At 45.3% G+C, this 21,618-nt stretch overlaps 1 protein-coding gene across 11 annotated transcripts in view; it reads right to left on the bottom strand.

Moving 5' to 3' along the window:
• LOC116939363 (zinc finger protein basonuclin-2-like) overlaps window positions 1-21,618 on the bottom strand; it is a 93,413-nt gene that overhangs the window by 8,581 nt on the left and 63,214 nt on the right. For all 11 annotated transcript variants that reach the window (XM_032947610.2, XM_032947663.2, XM_076066694.1 and 8 more), the window contains one exon: window positions 48-2,269. In XM_032947610.2, the coding sequence (XP_032803501.2) occupies window positions 48-2,269 (2,222 nt within the window). The remainder of the gene's footprint in view (window positions 1-47; window positions 2,270-21,618) is intronic.

Genomic DNA, 21,618 nt, shown 5'->3' with positions numbered 1-21,618 from the left:
CGTATTATTTATTTTTAATGACCATATCTGCCGAGCTAGAAACTGACCTGTCCCTGCTGCGTCGCGAAGGAAAGGCAGCATTGCAGCCCTCCACAGAGCAGACGTGCATCTCCTTCAGGTGGACGTTCTTGTAGTGGAGTTTTACGCTGTACGAGTTCTTGAAAATCTTTTTGCACACGTTGCACGCTTTGGGGTCATTGCTCGAGAGCCAATCGCCGTCCTCCGAGAATCTCTCCGTCATGCTGTAGTCTAAGGCCGTCATGTTCTTCTCGTACGGGGGGCAGCTCAGATCTCTGCGCATGGCTGCCGCTACGAAGCTGCTGTTGAAGAAGCCGTACGGCCCGAAGGCGTAGTACGGCTCGTAGCTACAGTCCGGGTGCTCCTCCTTGACGAACGCCGGCTCCGACTGCAGGGACTGCCTCCCCTCGTCGTCGCTCTGGCTGCCCTCATCGTGGCTCTCCTCGTCCATGCGGTCCTCCTGCGAGCTGTCGTCCTCGCATTCTTCCCTGGCGTTGACCACGTCTCGGTCCGAGAGCTCCGGGAAGATTTCTCTCGCGAGCTCCGCGCTGCTTCTGTTGTTGTTGTCGTGCGCCAGGCCGTTGCCCCTCTCCACGCCGTTCGTTTCGGTGCGAGCGTCCGCGTCGTCCCCGTACTTCGCGTCCGCCACCTCGCGCATGTCCCCGTAACGCTCGTCCTCGCTCTTGTTGTTGTCGTCGTCCGTTTTGGCGCTGTTCACGTCGCTGCTGACCGACCTGTTTTCGTCACTCTCGTCGTCTTCGATGTCAAACTCTTCGTCGGAGATCTCCATAGCATCTTTTTCTATCTTCACGGGCATGCTCGACTTCCGCGGCTTCTTCTTCGAGACGGGCTCCATCGGAAGCTCCCGAGGGGACGGCTGCTCGGGGATGGAAGACGACACGGAGATGGAGGAGGGGATGTGACACGGGGTGTTGGCCAGTTCGCCCGGTGTGATGAGGCTCCGGAAGAAAGGCGGCACGGGCTGCACCGTTTTAATGGTGGGGAAGACGAGAGGACCGTGCATGCCGGCATCGAGGCCTCCACTCGGAAAGGTCAGGGAGAGGCGATTGGGGGTAGAAAAGCTGGACTCAGACTTGGGAGTCCCCATCGAGGGCGGCGTCGAAGGGTTGCTCACGCTCCGGATGAGGTCGCGGTCGCGGTTGTTCCGGAGCATCGGCATGTGCAGCCGCGGGTTGGGGTTCGCGCTGTGCCGATTGCGGCTTCTCAGGGAGCTGAAGACCATGTTGCAACCTTCGATGGTGCACTTGTGCTTTATCTTGAGATGGACGGCATTGTAGTGGATTTTGAGCGTGCCCTTGTCGTAAAACGTTTTGCCGCACGCGTTGCAAAACACTCGTCCCTTTTTTGACGGGGCCATGCTCTTTCGCAAATGTCTCATTTTTGCCGAGAAAAATATGCTCTTGGGGGTCTCTGTCTTAATGATGTTGCCCATTTGCGAGGCGGCTTGCACGGGAATGAGCCGCGGCGGTGTTTCAGGCTTTGTGTCTACGTTCGTGATGCTGGACAGCGCGTTCCGGCTGGGCGTGTGGTCCCCTCTGATGATGGGCAGGTGGTCGCCTCTCAGCACAGACGGCTGCTCGGCCCTCAGCACCGACGAATGATCGCTCGTGAGGACGCCGGGCGGCTCTATCCCCCTGAGTACGGACGCCTGGTCGGGCCTGAGAACGGACACCTGCTCGGGTCTGAGCGCTGTCGCCTGCTCGGCTCTGATCAGCGACGCCTGGTCGCCTCTGTGTCCAGAGTTCTGCTCGGCGCGCAGCACCGACACCCTGCTGCCCTCGGCCTGGCCGCTCTCCGTGTGCCTCTCGGGCAGTGGCATGGGGGGCTCGCGCAGCCTCAGCGCGGCCTGGTCCAGCAGGAGGCCGTTAGGCGGGAGGCCGATGAGCGGGGCGGCCACGGGATTGATGAACTGGAATGGGAGCAGGAAGGCAAGGCTGTTGGGGATGTTCTCGAAGTGGTGGACGCTGTTGGTGGAACCGGGCGCACCGGGGCTCTCCAGGTGCGGCGTCATGCCGGGGCTGCGGGAGCGACTGCTGCCCTCGATGAACGAGCGGATGTCCGAGTCCGCCTTGCTGCTCTGCACCGGTACGGCCAGGAGCTCCTTCTCCTGGATGGCCATCAGCTCCACGATCGACTTGGTCTCGCCAAACCTCAGGAACTGCTGCAGGGTGATGATCTCCTCCTCTCTGCTCATGATTGTCCAACGGTCGAGCACCTTCCCACTCACATCCTGCACCCAGATCAATACAAAAGATGGTTAGCGCCTCTTAGAAATGTAAAATAAACCATATATGCCTGGAGATGAATAATAGTAACAGTAACACAATTAATACATTCATATTTGGACTTATTAAATGACTGTACGTTAGCTGCAACAGTTAATCGATCTGCAGGTTGTGTGTGTGGGGTAAAGTGGGGGGTAATGCCCTCTTCCAAGACATCTGGCCAGCTTGGAAGAGTAGGCCAAAATAGGCTCTACAGGGGCTTGCTAGAGCTCCCTCTAGGAGAGGCCCTCTCGCAAGGCTGCGCCTTTACCATCACCACCTACATTTGCCTTAGTAGATACAATTTTTTTTTTATTAATGTAAGCAATTATATTACAGTTGGATGAGTCCCCTTTCCTTTTTTTATTTCACTCCAAATGAATATGATCAATAATGTCACTTAGATCTCATGTTTTTTCGTGAGTGTGGAAATTACTATTACCTGTATGACATTCAAATGTATTATACTGGTGCATAATTTATATTAATCACTTTTCCATCATCCTTAAGCAATACATACGATTCCCAGTGCACCGTTTTGTGGTAAAACAGGTTAATGATTATTATGATGATGACAAATTTATACCATCACAGTAACTGCTGTCTTGAAATTTAATGAGCTTTTTTTTAAAAGGCACATTTCATCAGCGCTACACACGCAATAATCACATTTTACGATTTACCACAATACAAAGATATTTAATTTTCATTGCAATGACATCACGCTTTTTAAAGCCAATCATTTACAGTTGTGACAGAAACTGCCAGTATAAATTACTCTAGCTGGAATATACACACAGACACACATACAGTCGAAAGCTATGTTATATATGTCCAATAAATTAATAACAAGGTAGTGTTGCACATGCTTATACAAAAGTGGATCTATAATATACATTTTACAACAAGGTGAACCATAAAAAAAAATCTATATGACGGTGTAGTCATTTGTTTCAATAATTTACCATAAGCTTTTAACAGACAAGCCATTAGTGAAAGTGAAAGAGGAGGTTGCCATAAATGGGAAAGGAAGGGTTAAAGGAGGCTGACTTTTCAATGTCCAACTACGGTCCAAAAGGGACTTCATTCAGGGTCACCACCGGCAAAGCCCCCTCCAAGTCATGGACCCCCACAAACCACTGAAGCAGCTGTGTCGGTACACAACAGAGCGGCAAATGAGAGTCTCCATTAATTACGCCTTTCTGTAGCTTGATAAATTGACACGTCATACTGCAATCTGGCCGCTACTTTTGTGCACCGGCAAAAAAAAATCTGCCTTATGCGTGACGAGATTCCCCCTATAATTATCGTAGAACGGAGGGCCTCATTTGGCACCAATTATCGACCACGAATCCAAGGGACGCTTAGTGTGTGTGTCTGCCGCCAGTAAAGTCATTACAAGCAGGCCGTGATTTAATTTTTCATTATTACAATCAGCACGGAGGCTGGGTGACCTAACGCAGGTTGTCAACACAGCCTAGTTAATCTCGGCACTGAGTTGGATCACATGTGCTACCTGTGGCGGATAATGGGCACGTCTGAAAAGAGCTTGCCAGCACTTAATCATTACCTGTGGGTCGCAGAAAATGATTATGTGACTGCACGCCCTGCACACTGCGTTGCTATATTTATGGCCGCGCACGAGCGAATGTGACAGAAGCAGAGGCACGAACATGACACAGCACAGGGGAGGCAACGGGGGGGGGGAGGCAACGGGGGGGGGGGCTCCGGCAGTTTGCTTCAGGACAAGAGACACTCAGTGCAGCCATTAAAGGCCGTGTAGAGAGGCTCGTTCTGTCACCGTGGCAGCGTGCTGCTCACTTTGGAGAGAGAGGGAGGTCGAGTCGAGAGAGAGAGAGAGCGAAATAGGCGCTGATAAATAAAAAAAAACCTCCAGCTGCCACTGTTGTGTTTACAATTGAACTGATGACAAAACACTGCCCTCCACCTCCAACAACAACAACATCAGTGAGCGTAACGCGGCTCTGTTACGAATGTACTCTACCCCCAATTTCTTGGTTAAAGTGTTTTAATTCAAATGCAGGCAATACATATGAACTCACAACGGCTGCAGTTGCGCGTCCATAAGGACGCACGACCGAGGAGACGGAGCGAAGATTATAGTGCGCATGTTGGGGAGGTCTTCGTCCAGCAGTGGAATGACCATGGCAGTCGGGGATATTGTACAGCTGTCTGTAACCGGCTCTCCCGTGTGCTTTCGGGTTTGTACTGCTTGTTAACCGGCACGACGCCCGACGTTTTAGCTTCACGTGAAAGGGAGCTTCTTCGGGAAATGACGGATTCTGCATCGTAGTGGCCGGTAGTACCACGAAATAACATCAGAGAGCCACACAGCACACCCGTGAACACCCACGGAGCAGTAATTGCGATTGCTATTTTGTGTTCCTTACGCACATTTGGCCACCTGGACGCCTCGATGTAACCGTGCCGTCCCCCCCTACTTCCGCGGAATTTATTTTCTTTCTCCCTCCTTTCTACCGTGTAAATGTGGTTGACCTTCAGGGACCAATTTATTGTACATCGGTTGGGGGGGGGGAGATCAAGACTGGATTTATTTCATAAGAGTTAATACTGGCTGCTTCATGCCTGAGCAGTCTGCTGATCCAGTAAACTGCTAAATGTAGTGTGATAAAAGCTCAGTGTGCGTGAATGTTAGCCATTAGCACCTGATCATGAATGGTTCATGATTTCTTGACGTTCTCAGAGGGTGGCGACTTTGTAAAAATGTTTTATAGAGAAGTCCGGGAATCAATAGTCATCGCCGATTTACACAAGTGGACAATGCGAAAATACATTTACTGAAATGATTAAACCTTTATATGAACCTTCATTCGGTGTTGGGGGTGGCCCATTATGCTTTGTTTGTGAACACCAGTTGAAATCATTTCAGCGAAGCTCCCCCAGTGTGGTTAGTAAATGCCTTTGTAATTAATATTAATACGTCTTGAGTTGAAGCTTTCGTGACTGCAGGAATCCATACTCTTTGGTTCTTTCGGTAAAGTCACGTAGGTATAATACAGTAATCTATCGTCTCTCGTCCATCGACGTATTCCATTTGTTCAGTTATACATAAATATGCGTAACCATCAGTGACTCAGTGTGCGTGTATAATATATACCTACAAAGCATTGCTTTGCTTTTTTATAAAGTAAATGTTGGAAGTGACTAACTTGTAAACACACATCATATTCCTTTACGGTGAGCGTTTGTATGAATGCAAGATAATTAAGATTGGCCCATTATATGAACTAAAACCACATGCTTAAGTGGTGAATCACAGGCATCGCGTCCATGCCCATGTGTTTTGGAAATGCACGCTCCATTGTGTACAGATGCTACCTTGTGTACCATTTAGAATGCCCAAGCCATTTTGTCTTGTTTCAACCTGCAGATTATGTGGAATGGAATTCCGCGCACTCGCTGTGTCCATTCATTCCATTCAGATTCGCTTTCTCCATCAGGCGCAAGCTATAAGCGAAACGAAAAAAAAATCATATTTCAGAGGTTTTTTTCCTCTCACCAAGTCTTTTTTTTTAAAGAGTTCCCCAAGAACAATCGCAACCCCTCTGCAACAGGGACGCAGTTCAACTCATCCTGCAACGATGGACAATGAAAAGATTGCGCGCCAACAGCACCAACAGCAAACAACAGCGACCACAGAAAATGAACGACTTTAAAAGCGCACAAATACGCTTATAAAGAATACCTGCACGTACGAACAACAACCCTCCCCCCCCGCCCCCCAAAACAATGTGTCCCCTTCTCCACCAGATGGCAGACATTGAGTCAGGTGAACCGCTGCCCGAGGCTTTCAGGTAAACAAAGATGCAAAAGATGCAGGTTTCAGGGCAGAGCGGCCGGTAATGAAAAACACAATGCGCGTGTGGGTGCGCAAGTCACAGTGGAATTCCACGGTTGCCCAAGTTGCCAGCTGCAGCTTCAGGAGAAAGCCAATTACCAACAATCCAATAAAACATTCTAAGGGGCATAATTTTTTTGACAAAACAAACCAAATAAATACTTTAATAATGCCACTGCACAACAGGATACATTTTTTTTTTAACACCGTTGGAAAATTAATGACAGAAACGGAGGCAGGCAAGCAAGGGTAGATTGTAGTGCGAGATGCACACTCCACCCTGCGTGCTACGCTTGTTCCACCAACGGCGAGACGATGCAGCAGACGGCATGTGCCTGCTACATTATACATTCACTGCATGGATTCCCTTGACTTAACGTCTTTTTAATCTCTGCTTCTTGCCCAGCTCATGTTGCGATGAATATGGGGACCCCTCGTTCTTATCACGCCGCATTTAAAGTGCCAATCATCCGCAGAATCGAGGGCTCGACGGGCAACGGGAACATCCATTAAAACAAATGAGCAGCAATCAAATAATGTAAACCGACATCACTTTGCGCAGCATTTTAGCACATTTACCACCGTGCATTGATACTTGGTGGTCATTTTCTAACTGTACGTGTACACAGATGTGGACAAAAAAAAAAGACCGGGAATTCTTTGGCGATATCGACAAAGCGCACCAAAGTGTGTGCTTTGTGTTCTTTTAAAAACATTGGGACTGCTTTGTGGAGTGGGAGGGGGGTGTAGTGAGTTCAAGTGAAAATAAAGTGGGAGGGTGCAGATGCAGGCAAAGCTTTGGCCACCATTCCAGATACAATTAATAGCGCTATGTAATGCCGGTCATGAGACCAGCCTTGTCATGTGATGGCAGCTTGACACGAGTCAAAACGACCCTCATGAATTACTTTAAAACGCCACCATTTAACAAAGCACCTCATTTTCTGTGCTATTTGTCGGACATGGATGTGATGTTAGGGGGGGGGGGACACACCTTCATTAGTTTTTATTGTTTTAAGGATTTCCGAATGCAGCGAGAGAAAAAGAGAAACACTTTACAATCACAGCATCAGAGATCATTAAAACTATATATTTTTGCACGCTTTACATCTCTGACCACAACCAATTTTTCTTGGTCTCCTGCTGAAATTCAGTCGATGCTTGAGAAGTTTTTACATTTGAAACATTAATTTCTTATAATTAACTTTTTACTTATTGTAATAGTTTAAAGTGAAAAGAGGATTTTTTTCAATTTGGCTTTTCTATAAAGTCTTTACAGATACAAGTTTGATCACTGTAGCCGTCATTTTTTTAAAAAATAAGCACAGATAGATAGAATATATTAAAAAAAAACCCTGCACGTGTTAATGACAATCTCATTGCATATTCTATCATTCTTTAAGGAATTAAAAATTTAACGCTCATGAAATCTGCATCTTGGTCATGATTCTCACCTTTTAATATATCTGTGATATAATTGCAGAAATCAGCTAACTCCTCTGTTGACAATACAATGGCCTATTAACTCGTATGCACCGTCTCTTTCAAATCCGAACATAGGTCAGGCACACGTAAATGGAGGGTTTAAATGATTATACACGGCATGCTGTCCTTTCAAAACCTGTGCCAGCAAACATTCACTCCGCACAGGATGGATTTTTAACTGGTCTATACTTTCAAAGCAGAGCCACAAGCATTTCTCTAAGTTCCCATTTTGTCGCCGTATCAGCCACTATAGCTCTGCGTCTGCTGGGACTCGTATGCGTCGGTTTGGCTGGCTTCAGCCATAGAACCTTTATATAGAGCTCAACATTGTTTGGTGTGTATAGCATGGTAATGATTATTTCACTCTGTTGTGCTATCAAGCCAGTGTGACCTAATCAGGAGTCACCAAGCCAACAAAATATCCAGGCGCTGCAGATGCCCTGTTCCCCAGTTTTTCTCGTTATTAGTGTTCAATTTAATAACGTCTTTAAAAAAAAACCGGCCACCCAACCGATATGACGGCATACATTTTTAAAGCTTTGCCTGGAGTCAGCGGTGTACGCGGTGTTACCTTTTGGCCAAAAGGGCCTGGCACCGAGGCCAAATGTCAACAGCGGCACAACTTGTGCTTCGCGTGCAAGTGGTGGCTTGTCCCCCTTCATAAACTGCGCCAGCTGATTTTCACGGAACACGTAGACGTCCCTCATCGCAATCCCAACATCTGGAACAATAACCATTGGACGCGCTGCTCTGTGGGAATGCGGCCATGGCGCAATGGTAAGCGCGCCCGAGACTTGTGATGCAGGGAAATCTCCGAGTCCTATCTCCAGGCGTGGCAGTTGAAACAACGGGGGGCGATCCTCTCGAACCCCCCACGTCAACTCCTCCAAAAATGCAGAGCATCCTTTAAGGTATCAACTATTATTAAATATATCCAATTGTTATTCTCATGGTTTCCAAAATTAGGCAGTCGCAGTAAAACTAAGCGCACACACGCGCGCGCGCGTGCTTGGCACTATGACGAGTTCATGCATCGAGTTTCTAAACCTCCAGATGTCTGCCGCAACATTGGTAACACCCTTCATTGCTCTGAGCTTTGACGCAGTCCCAGGTGTTCAACCAACAACATCGCGGGTGCGATTGCAGATAATAATTATGTTATGTGCCGATGAAGATCACTCAAGCCTTTCGGTTTACAAAACTTAACCGTCGAAGGGATACGTGGCTAACATTTCAACTCCACAATTCAAACTGTTTTTCAATAGTTTACATGCATATGTTTTTAATATGAAGCAAGAAAGCCTTATGGACAGGTTATATTAAAACCATTTTGAACGTGCGAATAGTTTTGAAGACACCACTTAATGTACAATACTCAAATACAGCGCGAAAAATAACGATCCATTCACAAAATAGGAGCCACATTTAAATATGTTTACTCGTAAAAGAGTTGTGTCGTGAAATTAAATATTGTACAACTGTAGGTTATTGTGAGGCAACAATATATATTTCCCGTATAACAAGCATCAGTTTTATCATTCAATATACAGGCATGAGCAATTTGTGCATCGATGTGCTTGCTGATTAATTCTGAATCGTAGGCGCACAATTATGCATCGAATGATCGATTAAAATTAAATTCTTATGGCTCACTACACATGCATCAAATCGTGCACGTGAGAATCGGCTATCAACAGGTTATGAGACTGATATGAGAATATTATATTTAGCCTAATGGTGTGAGCAACTCTGGCGAAATTAAACAGACATTTTCTTTGACAACCAATATTAATGAGATGGCAGGATCTGGAGAGGCTGCGATGGTTTGGTCAGGCCTTCATCTAGCCGTAAATTGAATACGGCTACAAACGATGATGACGACGATGATGATGATGACCATGAGGACTTAATTGTCACATCTTTGGCCAAATAACATCTGTAAACATTTCAATCGTTGATGGCATGCAGCCCCCACTTTCTGCTCAAACTGGGGCTTTTTCAACAAGGTAAGCCGTCACAGCCACGGACAGCGAAGGTTTAAAAAAACTCAGCCGCTACAAAGCCCCCCGCGGGGTTTTTCACTTGCGGCCAATTCACTGCCAATGATGATTGGACGCCTCCAAACTTCACGACTAGCAAGTACGGTAAATTACGGGTGAGAGGGAGGGAGAGCAGGCTCAAGCCATGCACTTAAGCTGAGGAAAAGTGCACGGAACAGTGCTTTGTCAGCTAATGGCTCATCAGCCATTCGAAGGCAGAGCACCTTGGAATGTAAGGGCTGATTAATGAGAGCGGAGACGGTACCATTGGGTTCAGCATGAGGTCATCGCAAGAGATAAGTGTATCACTCTCACTGTTCTCAGGCAAGAAAACAATTATGTCCTTTTAAAAAAAAAAGGGGAACAAAAATTAAGGCGGCATTCGCAAGATCAGGTGATAGATTCTTTGAATGCCGCTATTGTGCACTCAAGCAAATGGACCTCATTGTCTGACTTTATATACGGACCGCATGGATATGAAATATGTGAGAAAAATAAAGTGTTAAAACAGCTGGGTAAAATAATATATGTTTCAATAGCTTTGGCTCAAAAATGTTTTTTTCCAGCCAAAGCTATTGATCTGCTTGTAGAACATCTCAAGCGATCTTTGTTTTGATTTGTTTAATAAACTGAAACATGCACGGCGGCATGCTCGCGCAGCTTTTAAGAATTCAACTTCTTCAAATGTGCCTTTAAAAAAAACACCAATTGGCTTTAGCCAACACAATGCGCCTTTCCCTCCAGGGCTACTGTTAGCCGAATGTTGCAAAAGGTAAGACAAGCCGGATAAGCCTCCCTGTTCTTCAACATAACCCCAGAGGATCCGCAGGACCAGGCGCTGTGAGTAAATGTGTGTGTGTGTGCGCGCGCACGGCCAGTTTGGCACCGCCGTTCCGTGTTCAACAGAAATAAAGATCGAGTGTATAACAGCAATTCCTCTCGGTACTTAAATTATATGGTCCTTGAGCCCCTGCCCAGAAAATGGCTTATCGGTACTACCTATGGTGGCAAACGCTAACAATTATTTTCTTGAAGCATTTTATCTACAGCCAACAAATGTGTAGGGTAGCAAGGTCACACCGTAGTATCTGTTTTGTGAAGAAAACGTGATTAACAGGGCACTCACTGTATTATGTCCGAGGGAGAATGTCATGTTTGGCGAGGAGGGAGGGAGGGGGGATCCAAATGACATACGTAATATATATGAAATATGAAAATAAATTCCAAATATCCGTCGAATAAAACAGACAGTATGTACGCCAAGATTCTTTCTCCACGGTGGACACTGGGCAGCGGTCGCCACCCCAAGTGGTAGCGGACCAACTCCCTGGGCTCGAGGGCGATCAGTCAACGGTGGCCGAGCACATTTCCTCAAGACGGCGGCAGCGGCAAGTGCCGTCGCCGCACTTCGATCCCGGCGCTTGATTCCCGCAGATCGAGCGGTCTCCGTGGCACGACATTCTAAGCGAGACTTTCCCTGCGCCAGCCACATCGCCGCGCAACGAAGCGAGCGGGCCATCGGCAACCAATGCTCCTCGCAGAATGTGTACACGCGGCACTTTTAGTTTTCTCTCTCTCTCTCTCTCATTGTCTGCAATCCCATTCAATAAACCTCCTATTTTTTTAAACGTTTTAAGGAGGAGGCTGTTCGTGAAGCCTCTTGTTTATTTACGTGAAAGTGGGGTCTTTCCCATTACGCGCACATGGCATCAACAAACGTAAATCTTTAACTGATAATTTATTTGCTCATCATTTACCTATATTTGTGACTCGCCACACTATTTATTTCTTTTGTCAAGTTCCAAAAACAGCGATAAAACTTAGAAGAACCCGAAAGCTGTTTCATTTCTATTCCCGCTGTCACGCCGTATTTTTGCTTGTTTTAACCAAAACACGCATACTTTATGCGGGACAGATTTAGAGCTATTCTCCCTGCAAAGCATAGCTCAGCACTTATCTGCGCACGACGTGTGTAAATTACTGGTAATTCAGTAATAGGGAGGCAGAAGGTAATATTTTAACCTTGGTACAAACGCAGGGTGGCAACCCTCTTTCTGCACGCTGCAACCTCGCAGGAATTCTCCGACGCGACGACTTCAACATCGTTTTAAACAAACGCCGCAAAATAAAAGAGAATTGTTGAGTGCGTGAAACCGTGGCATATGTTAAGCAGTACGAAAATTATCTATTACATAAATCATTGCATGCATAAATAATATTCCACAACAGGACACTGTACGGGGTTTGAGGGGGCAGGACTGTCGCCCGGAAAATACCTTAGGAAGTTAACCCCGCGGCTCTTAGAGGGAGCACATTGATCTTCGTATGCATCTTGTACTCTTCAATTATTTAGCTTTTAGGTCCATCAGCCGCCGTCATTAAAGCGGTCTATTTTAGGGAGTGGAGGAATTTCGATACCTGCGCAGCGAGGCCTCCGGTCGATACGCGCAGTGCGCCCCCGCTCCGATCCTAATGCGCTGCCCCCCGTACGATCGCTAGGCATTCAGGGTCATTGCTGGCATCGCCAAAGGTGACACCGGTGTCCCGATACATTACCTAACCCGAACTTTCACGGAGCGAGATAATGTAACGAAAAATACCTTGCCCAACAATACACAAGCTTCCCTCAGCGCGTTAACCCCTGCCACAAAAACGAAAAAAACTTAAATGTATATTGCAGTATGACAAAGCTGTGCACTGAGCTCATAAATTCACAACTCAACCAGTCTTAAATAAATAGATGTGCATAAATTAATAAGAATTCCCAGTTCTGTGATGTGTGCCTATGAACGCAATCCTCCGGTTGTATATCCGCCATCCCCATGCGACAATCACGCCCTGCACTCATCAAATGTTGTCCGTAGACACATTTCACCCTTGTACGTACGTGCACGTACAACCCCTTTGCCATTCCACTGCTGGATGAGGACCTCCCCACGTCAGTACGGGTTATGCAGGTTATCCGACCATACTTCACCATGCTGGTCAGCGCGGGTTGGTAAAGGCGGGAAGCACAGATGAACACAACTATGGATTTTGCTGCATTGCCCTCTGCTTAAAACGTAGCCCCTGCCACATGAATGAGGAATTTCAGCAGCCTACGACACCTGTTTTACTCATGCTGGTCACCCATCCAAGCACTATCCAGACTCAGCCCTGCATAGCTTCACAAATCCTGGGTGATTTGGTCATAGGCATTCTACTTGCACACACATTCAATAGAAATTATATGGAAGATTAATTGGCAAGATGAATTGAACGCAGTGGGGCTTGTGAATGTGAGTGCAAGCCCTTTGTACGGTGGCGTTAGTCACATGGAGTGATTCGTTCTCATGCAACATCAACAGAGCCATGGGGTCAGGCGCGTAAGCACTACGATATTGATGTTTGTAGCTTAATATGAAGACGACTACGGTGTAGGTTATACTGCGTATTGTTCGGCCGGATTTCCAAAGAAGCACCCACCACATGGAGCGAAACGTCGGACATGGTGCCGAGTAACACGTGGTATATCGTGAAAAGACATGAAAAGGGGTGCCAAGACGTATTTTACACTGTTGGGCCCTGTCGTGATGGTGGGAAAAACCGGTTGTAGATTTCAGACTGACATAGAGGTCTGATACACACAATAAATGCACGAGCATCCACGAGAGAAAGCTGAACTCATATCCAAACACGTACTGTGCAGTTGTTTAAAAAAGACCGATTGTATACATTATTGAACGTTCACTGTCTTGGGTGTGCAAACATAATATCGCCAAAAACACAATGGCAAAGAAGCGCAAGTTCATGACAGATTACACAGGCTGGAAGCACTCTGCTAATATTAACAGCAACACATTACAACTATTGACGTAAAGAATAGTGGAACGTTAAAATACAACAATGTTTAATAAACCAGTCTCGAGGTTCTATGCTTAAACAAACCCTGCAGGATAACATTGGGTTGGAAAGGCACGGGCCAATGACTACAAATTAATGTTATCCATAATGCTCCACAATCATATCATGAGTTTGTGTACGGTATTTAGGAAGTGTTGTAACATCGCAGTGCAATCTATTGCGCATTTTTAATTGTCCTGAGATGCTAATAAGCGAATTGATGAGTGATTTGAAAAGTCAACATGAGGATCAAACCCAACCCACATATAACGCTGCACACGCATGATAATTAAATAATTATTATGCAAACTTCATTTGAAGCTTTCGTAATTTCTTTTCTTTCTACGTGACTTTACCGAAAGAATCAAGAATATAACCAAAGAGTAATTATTATGCAATGCAGCCTCACTGGTAACATTGCGTCAACATTCCTTTACCATGAGTCTCTTAAGTACCAGCAATTCAGTAAAGATAGCACACGCACAAAAAAACCAACCAATTCCCCAAAACTCGTCAGACAATCGACCATTGCATTAATTATTTACTGGGTTATTTTAAAACATACAACAATTTCAAATATCTCAAATAAATTTTTGTTTTGCTTTGGATGCAAACCTGCCCCATTGGCATGTTTTACACTTATACGAACAGCACCTGACGTGTTTTGGCAGAGGTTTATTATACAAGTCCCCCCCCCCCTTCTCCCTCCAATAACCAATAACTCAATAATAACCCCCCTAAAAAAAGGAGTGGGGGGGGGGCTATCCCCTAGCGAGCCCGGATTTCCTGGTCCGTTCCCTAATGTTGAGGGTGCATTGACGCTGGGCCTTGTTTATACAGTGAGGGAAAAAAGTATTTGATCCCCTGCTGATTTTGTACGTTTGCCCACTGACAAAGAAATGATCATTCTATAATTTTAATGGTAGGTTTATTTCATCAGTGAGAGCCAGAATAACAACAAAAAAAATCCAGAAAAACGCATGTCAAAAATGTTATAAATTGATTTGCATTTTAATGAGGGAAATAAGTATTTGACCCCTCTGCAAAACTTGACTTAGTACTTGGTAGCAAAACCCTTGTTGGCAATCACAGAGGTCAGACGTTTCTTGCTGTTGGCCACCAGGTTTGCACACATCTCAGGAGGGATTTTGTCCCACTCCTCTTTGCAGATCTTCTCCAAGTCATTGGAACTCGAACCTTCAGCTCCCTCCACAGATTTTCTATGGGATTAAGGTCTGGAGACTGGCTAGGCCACTCCAGGACCTTAATGTCCTTCTTCTTGAGCCACCCCTTTGTTGCCTTGGCCGTGTGTTTTGGGTCATTGTCATGCTGGAATACCCATCCACGACCCATTTTCAATGCCCTGGCTGAGGAAAGAAGGTTCTCACCCAAGATTTGACGGTACATGGCCCCGTCCATCGTCCCTTTCATGCGGTGAAGTTGTCCTGTCCCCTCAGCAGAAAAACACCCCCAAAGCATAATGTTTCCACCTTCATGTTTGACGGTGGGGATGGTGTTATTGGGGTCATAGGCTGCATTCCTCCTCCTCCAATCACGGCGAGTTGAGTTGATGCCAAAGAGCTCCATTTTGGTCTCATCTGACCACAACACTTTCACCCAGTTGTCCTCTGAATCATTCAGATGTTCATTGGAAAACTTCAGACGGGCATGTATATGTGCTTTCTTGAGCAGGGGGACCTTGCGGGCGCTGCAGGATTTCAGTCCTTCATGGCGTAGTGTGTTACCAATTGTTTTCTTGGTGACTATGGTCCCAGCTGCCTTGAGACCATTGACAAGATCCTCCCGTGTAGTTCTGGGCTGATTCCTCACCGTTCTCATGATCATTGCAACTCCACGAGGTGAGATCTTGCATGGAGCCCCAGACCGAGGGAGATTGACAGTTATTTTGTGTTTCTTCCATTTGCGAATAATCGCACCAACTGTTGTCACCTTCTCACCAAGCTGCTTGGCAATGGTCTTGTAGCCCATTCCAGCCTTGTGTAGGTCTAAAATCTTGTCCCTGACATCCTTGGAGAGCTCTTGGTCTTGGCCATGGTGGAGAGTTTGGAATCTAATTGATTGATTGCTTCTGTGGACAGGTGTCTTTTATACAGGTAACAAGCTGAGATTAGGAGCACTGCCTTTAAGAGTGTGCTCCTAATCTCAGCTCGTTACCTGTATAAAAGACACCTGGGAGCCAGACATCTTTCTGATTGAGAGGGGGTCAAATACTTATTTCCCTCATTAAATGCAAATCAATTTATACCATTTTTGACATGCGTTTTTCTGGATTTTTGTTGTTGTTATTCTGTCTTTCACTGTTCAATAAACCTACCATTAAAATTATAGACTGATCATTTCTTTGTCAGTGGGCAAATCAGCAGAGGATCAAATACTTTTTTTCCCTCACTGTACGTCGATGGAAAAAAAAATCACAAGTAGAGGTTTAGTTTTCTTTTACCCTTTCTGGCAATAAAAAAAGGAAAACAACAGGGGTCAAGAAGTTCAAACACCAAATAGATTGCCGTCTCTTGGTGTGGGGCCAATCGGTTTCAAGGAGAATGCATAGATTATCAGGACATTTGTGCGCATGTTTTTGCCACAAGTACGTGTGGTTAGTGCAGACTTGATGCCTTGCAAAGGGTAACTGTTTGGTCTTTGAACATCTTAACACAACACCTGTTTTATTGCCAGAAAAGGGTAAAAACCTTGACTTGTTTGTTTCATCATTTTGACACTGGCAAAAAAAGAGGTCCCATAGACATAACTGCTCAACGTGTTGTATATTTGGTTTAACACGTAGGCTTTCGCGACCAACACATTATGAATGTGTTGTATATTATCCATTGTTCTTCCCTCCCTTTTGAAATTCCCACTGTATCCTGGGTTCTTGTATGACGATCAAAAATGTTTACGTAAAAAAATGGGCGGGAGGGGTGGGATAGGTGGCGGTTATCGGCCAACTTTTTGGAATTCAATGCCGTCAATTGACCTCCACTATCACGTCCGGCATGAGCCCCTTCGTTCCCATTCGTTGATCGCTGACGTTTGCCTCACTACCTCTGGGTAACTCTGCCCCCCTCACCCTGCCCCCGCACCCTTTTATCTATTTATTTATTTATTTGAGAGCAACCTTGGCCAAAATGCTTGAGAATGTGCGTCCCCGCGTTAGATTCGCCACACCGCCAATGGCACAGAATTTCCACCGCAGCTCGAGATGACGCACTTCCACTCCCGATATTTCGGCATGTCGCCTGGGCACATGGGGACCACAGTCACGAGAGAACAACTTGTACAGTGACCCTCAACGACTGCGTAAACATTCCACGTTGGCGTTTTTTGCCATTGCACATTTATTGTATTTTTTTTTTTACAAAATACAAGATCCGTATGCTGCGACGTGAATATTTAAGCACCGTGACGCTGTTCACGAAGGGGAAGGAGCGGCGGCGGTTTGCAGTGGTCTCGGCTAGCATGAGTGGTGGACAGATATCCAAACCGGTGATGCCCCCCCCCCCCTCTTCAGGCATCCACTCCATCAACTCCCTTCACAAGTGCACACTGTTTTAACAATGCTTAGCGTGGTGAAGTATGGTCAAGCAATCCCCAGGATCGATGCGATGTGTGGTGAGCCTTTGTCAAGTAGCGGATTGTCAAAGCGCTGTGAGTTATTTGTAAAATAAGCTTCAATTGTGGGAGAGTACACGTGGAACACATTCTCTACGTTTGAAAATTATCAATAAAAAACAATTATATTGATCACTTGTTGCATGCACAACAGGGTAAGAAGCTTCTACGGCAAGGGAAAAAGAATTCCCCCTTGGCCAAGTGTTAAGAGCCTATAATTAACTCATATTTGATATGTGAATGAATGATTTAAGCTAATCGCATGCCATTGTGTGTTTTCACATTTCAAGGTTCAGCGTTGGAATCTCACACTTGTCATTTCAGTTTTAATGTTATTGCCTGCATCTGCAGCACATGATCATTTGTATAAGTACTTGAAATAACGACGCCTCGTGAATTTGAACACATCACAGCCTTTTGCTCACGCCTGTAGAGTACGTTTAACCTCGCAGTAATCGCTATTCTCTTCTTTACATTAATAGCATGGCTTGGTGGTGTGGATATCTTGTGTCCACTTAAAGCGAATAGTATAGCGAATCCCAAGCCTACAATTTAAACCTTTGTTACGTGGTATTTTTTGTTAAACATCCTTTTAGCTTCCGCCTTTGTCAAGATTGAGGCTCGCTTGCATGCTCCTTAACTGTTTCAAGGATTCAGCGATTCGATCATATTCATTTAAATGTTTCAATCCAAGGAGGTGGCCGGGTCACTCAAGAGGTCAAAGTACTGCTCTGGCATCGGAGAGAATGCCAGATTTTAGAACCTGTGTTCAGATGTGGGACAGCGGCCAGTGATTAAAAAGGTGTTCTCAAACGTAGTGAGCTGATGGGTCCCAGCTCGGTCACCAACGACTTCACATAAAAATTCCGTTTAGCGTTTAGAATTAAAAAAAAACCTAAATATTTGGTGTGACTGTCATGCGACAATCATTTCTCTCAGGGTGGATCAGAATGAACTGCCTCCTATTGTGGATAAGGGATCATTTGAAGAAATCTCAGAAGCAGTTTTCCTGTGATCCTTTCTTTCACGGACCATTTTAAAGCAATGGGGTGATGCAATGTTCCGTGAGAGTTCTGAACGGATTCTTGTCTCAGGACACGAGGCTCACAGTACTATTGCGATAACGTTGGTGATAAAGGCAAAACTATTTTCTCTATCTGAGGCCGGGTACTTCAGAGTAAAGTGAGTTTCAACTCTGGAAGTAATAGAGGTGTGTACGACACCACTGCTAATACACGTAATTACCCAGGGCATTATACACGTGTGCGTGAATTTACATCTGCAATCCCGGTTTTTAAATCTTAAATTTTTTATTGAATTTTTAAGTTTATTATAATTTACCTAATTGCAATTTAATTGGTTTTATTCCATCAAATAAAACCGTGCGATGCATTCCAACACATCAAAAGAAGTCTTTGGGTTTGTCGCATGTGGTTAAGCTCATCGCGAGCAGTTGCTATAGGCGGACAGCTGCTTTTACTAGAAATGTCGAGCAGAATTTCCTGGCCATTCATTTCTACGTTGATGGGGTTTTTCTTTACCTACATTTTTTTTCCTGTGGGGTTATTTCCGCTGACAGAGAGGGAGGATTTCTGTTTGGGGACCCAACAAGTGCAAGCTTTGAGCATTTTCCTTTTCTTATGAGGTTCTTTTTTTTTACTACCTACGCATACACACCTATTACTGTGCACGAAAAGTATTCCCTTCTGCCTTTTACAGCAACGGGCCCCCTTCCCCAGCCCCCCTCCCCCCCCCGAGGGGCTAATGCATGCATGGATCCAATGAGCCGAGCAGTTTAAAAACCACATAACCCAAAACACCACCTGAGCTAGGGAACTAAAAACTCTGACTGAGGACCACCTGGCACCGAGATTTAAAGCGTCTGACAAAACCCAGTGTTGTTCAAGCAACGGTAAGGTTTCAAAACTGTCCGGGAGGTGCACCTATCCTAAGCCTTGAATGGCATTTGCGCGTTATTAATTTTATTTTTTGTTATAATTTTCAGCGATTCATCAATCCACTGCTGGATGACAGTCCTGCCCCCCACCACCCCCCTCCACCACCGTGGCGTGTCAGTCATGGGGTTCGTTTGACCTTACTTCACCACCGTGGTTGAAGCGGGTGGGGTAAAGGGGCCGCAGCCCCCCAGGGCTGCTTCGGATATCACTCCGATGCTCTAGCCATGGCCGGGAATCGAACCAGGGTGGAGAGGTTCGTCGTTCGGTGCGCGAACAACTGGACCAGCATTCATTTGAGAGCTTACTGGCAATCAAATGCACCTTCCCAATTGCTGTACCACCGAATATGCGCACCTCCCAATAGAGCCCTTTGTTTGCGTGTCAATTATAATGACAAGCTATATCGGTAAGGTTAATTTTAAGAAGTCATCGGTTATGACTCCCAATTAGCCAAAGGAAGTACTTAATTACACTACTCGAAGGGAGCACCACATTAAATCACTTTGATGGCATGTCACAATATCTCACGTTTTTTCATAATATGTGTAAACAAGTTAATTTTAAAGCATTTACATATCTGTACCTACACTATGCAAATACACTTTCCCTTCAACGAACACAATCGTGCCAAAAAATTGTGACGAGCAACAAAAATGTAAACATGTAGATGTAAATATCTCACTGTAATGATATCACTGGTCATAACTGTAACATCATATTATAATTGTTATGTATATGTCAAAAGGATTGTACTAGTGTGATGAATTGAATGTATTACGTACCGAAGTAACAAAACATAAATTCACATATGTTCAAGCGGGCTCTGGTGCTCCGTAAAATACAGAAGAGTGCCATCTCATGGGTGTAATAAAGCCATCCTGACAAGTATATTTAACTTCATATGATCATGATTGCAGTACAAGATAAAGGTGCAGCCCTTGCAACTGCTTGCTCACGCTAGTGCTGGCGGAAGGGCCACCACTTTCAAGCGGGTTCTAGGGAGCCCCTGTAGAGGGTATTTTTTGGCCTACTCTTCCACGCTGGCGATAGATCTTGGAAGACGTGAAGTATATACAGTAAAGTCAATCAAGGGAGCTTTAGCGAGCGCCCCCCCCCACCCCCGAGAGGGATTTTCGGAATATTTTTCCACGTTGACCAGACGACTTGGAAGCCATGGGAGCACACCCACACACTTCTGCCCACCACGCATGACCTGCCTTTGAGACTAACTGTGATGTACCCGTTTACACTGCTGGGAAAACAGAGTGGCTATGGAGGGGTTTAAGAAATTGTGTCAACTGTTGCGGCAAAGAGATTGAACCGGATGCCTCTGTTTTTTTCCAGAAGTCCAGCTTGCTGGCCATTACACAGTGGCAGCGTGCCTCATGAACATAGTAACAAAATAAAACGTACTAAAAAAAATGAAACGCTGCCGTTATCATAGCCGACTACACAGTAGCCGTGATATGAACTAATGTATACGGTATATCTTCTGCACTGCAGAATGTTACTGAGCAAACGTGCGACTTATTGTGTTTGCGGAGCTTGCCCAAGAGTGTTTTATTGCAGATGGCAGCTCAGATTTATAAATAAAACCGCAGTCTGGTGAGTGGGTGCAGCAGGAGGTCGGGAGTATACGGAGCACATTCGTGATGTGTCTGGCTATTATTGAACAGAGCCAATAAAAAAAGAACACAAGCCTATTATAACAATAACGGCAACATTACTGACACATTTTACACCCTAATCATAAAAATACCGCATTAAAACGCTGCCACTTCAGAGACGTACGCAATAAGTGACAGGTCAAGCAAGACAAATAACAACACATTTTCTCAAGTCAGGAGCAGAGGGAATGTTCACTAATATTCAGCCAACCAGCCATATGCATGCAATAGGAATGTGTTTTAAAGCAAACTACATAGTACGAAAAAATAAACATCATGGACCGAGTATTATGAAGGAAATTGTAGTATACGATAATAGTTTAAAACAGGATTAATTTGCCTTATATGTCAGGTGATGAATGTGCAATAGTTATGGGATCTAGAGAACATTTGGTGAAGTGTGTCGTAGCATCAACACCACTGGCTCTAACCATCTCTTGTGGGGTTTTTTTTTACAGATACATTTGAATTCTAAATCTTTGTGTGCATGTGTAAACCGATTGTGTGGCACAGCAGCCAAACGCATGGCTTGCAATTGCAAAAGTCAGACTTCATATCCAGGCCGGAGGTCAGCAAAGCCCACCATCCTTCCAGAGTGCATTAAAAATGAGGATCAATTTGTGGGGAAGTTCACAGCGGTTGCACTATTGCAATACTCACCTCCACCATAGGAATGTGGAATTCCCACCACTGACAACAGGATATGACTACTGCCCCAAGCTCAATTGATCAGCAAACCCACGTTAATTCTCACATTTTATAAATTAAAGACTTAAG

The sequence above is a fragment of the Petromyzon marinus genome, chromosome 1 (genome assembly GCF_048934315.1).
Source record: "Petromyzon marinus isolate PM22_M1 ecotype Great Lakes invasive population chromosome 1, UKy_Petmar_22M1.pri1.0, whole genome shotgun sequence".
NCBI lineage: Eukaryota > Metazoa > Chordata > Hyperoartia > Petromyzontiformes > Petromyzontidae > Petromyzon > Petromyzon marinus.
Note: the sequence above shows the minus strand (reverse complement) of the source record. Positions and strands in the feature narration are given on the sequence as shown.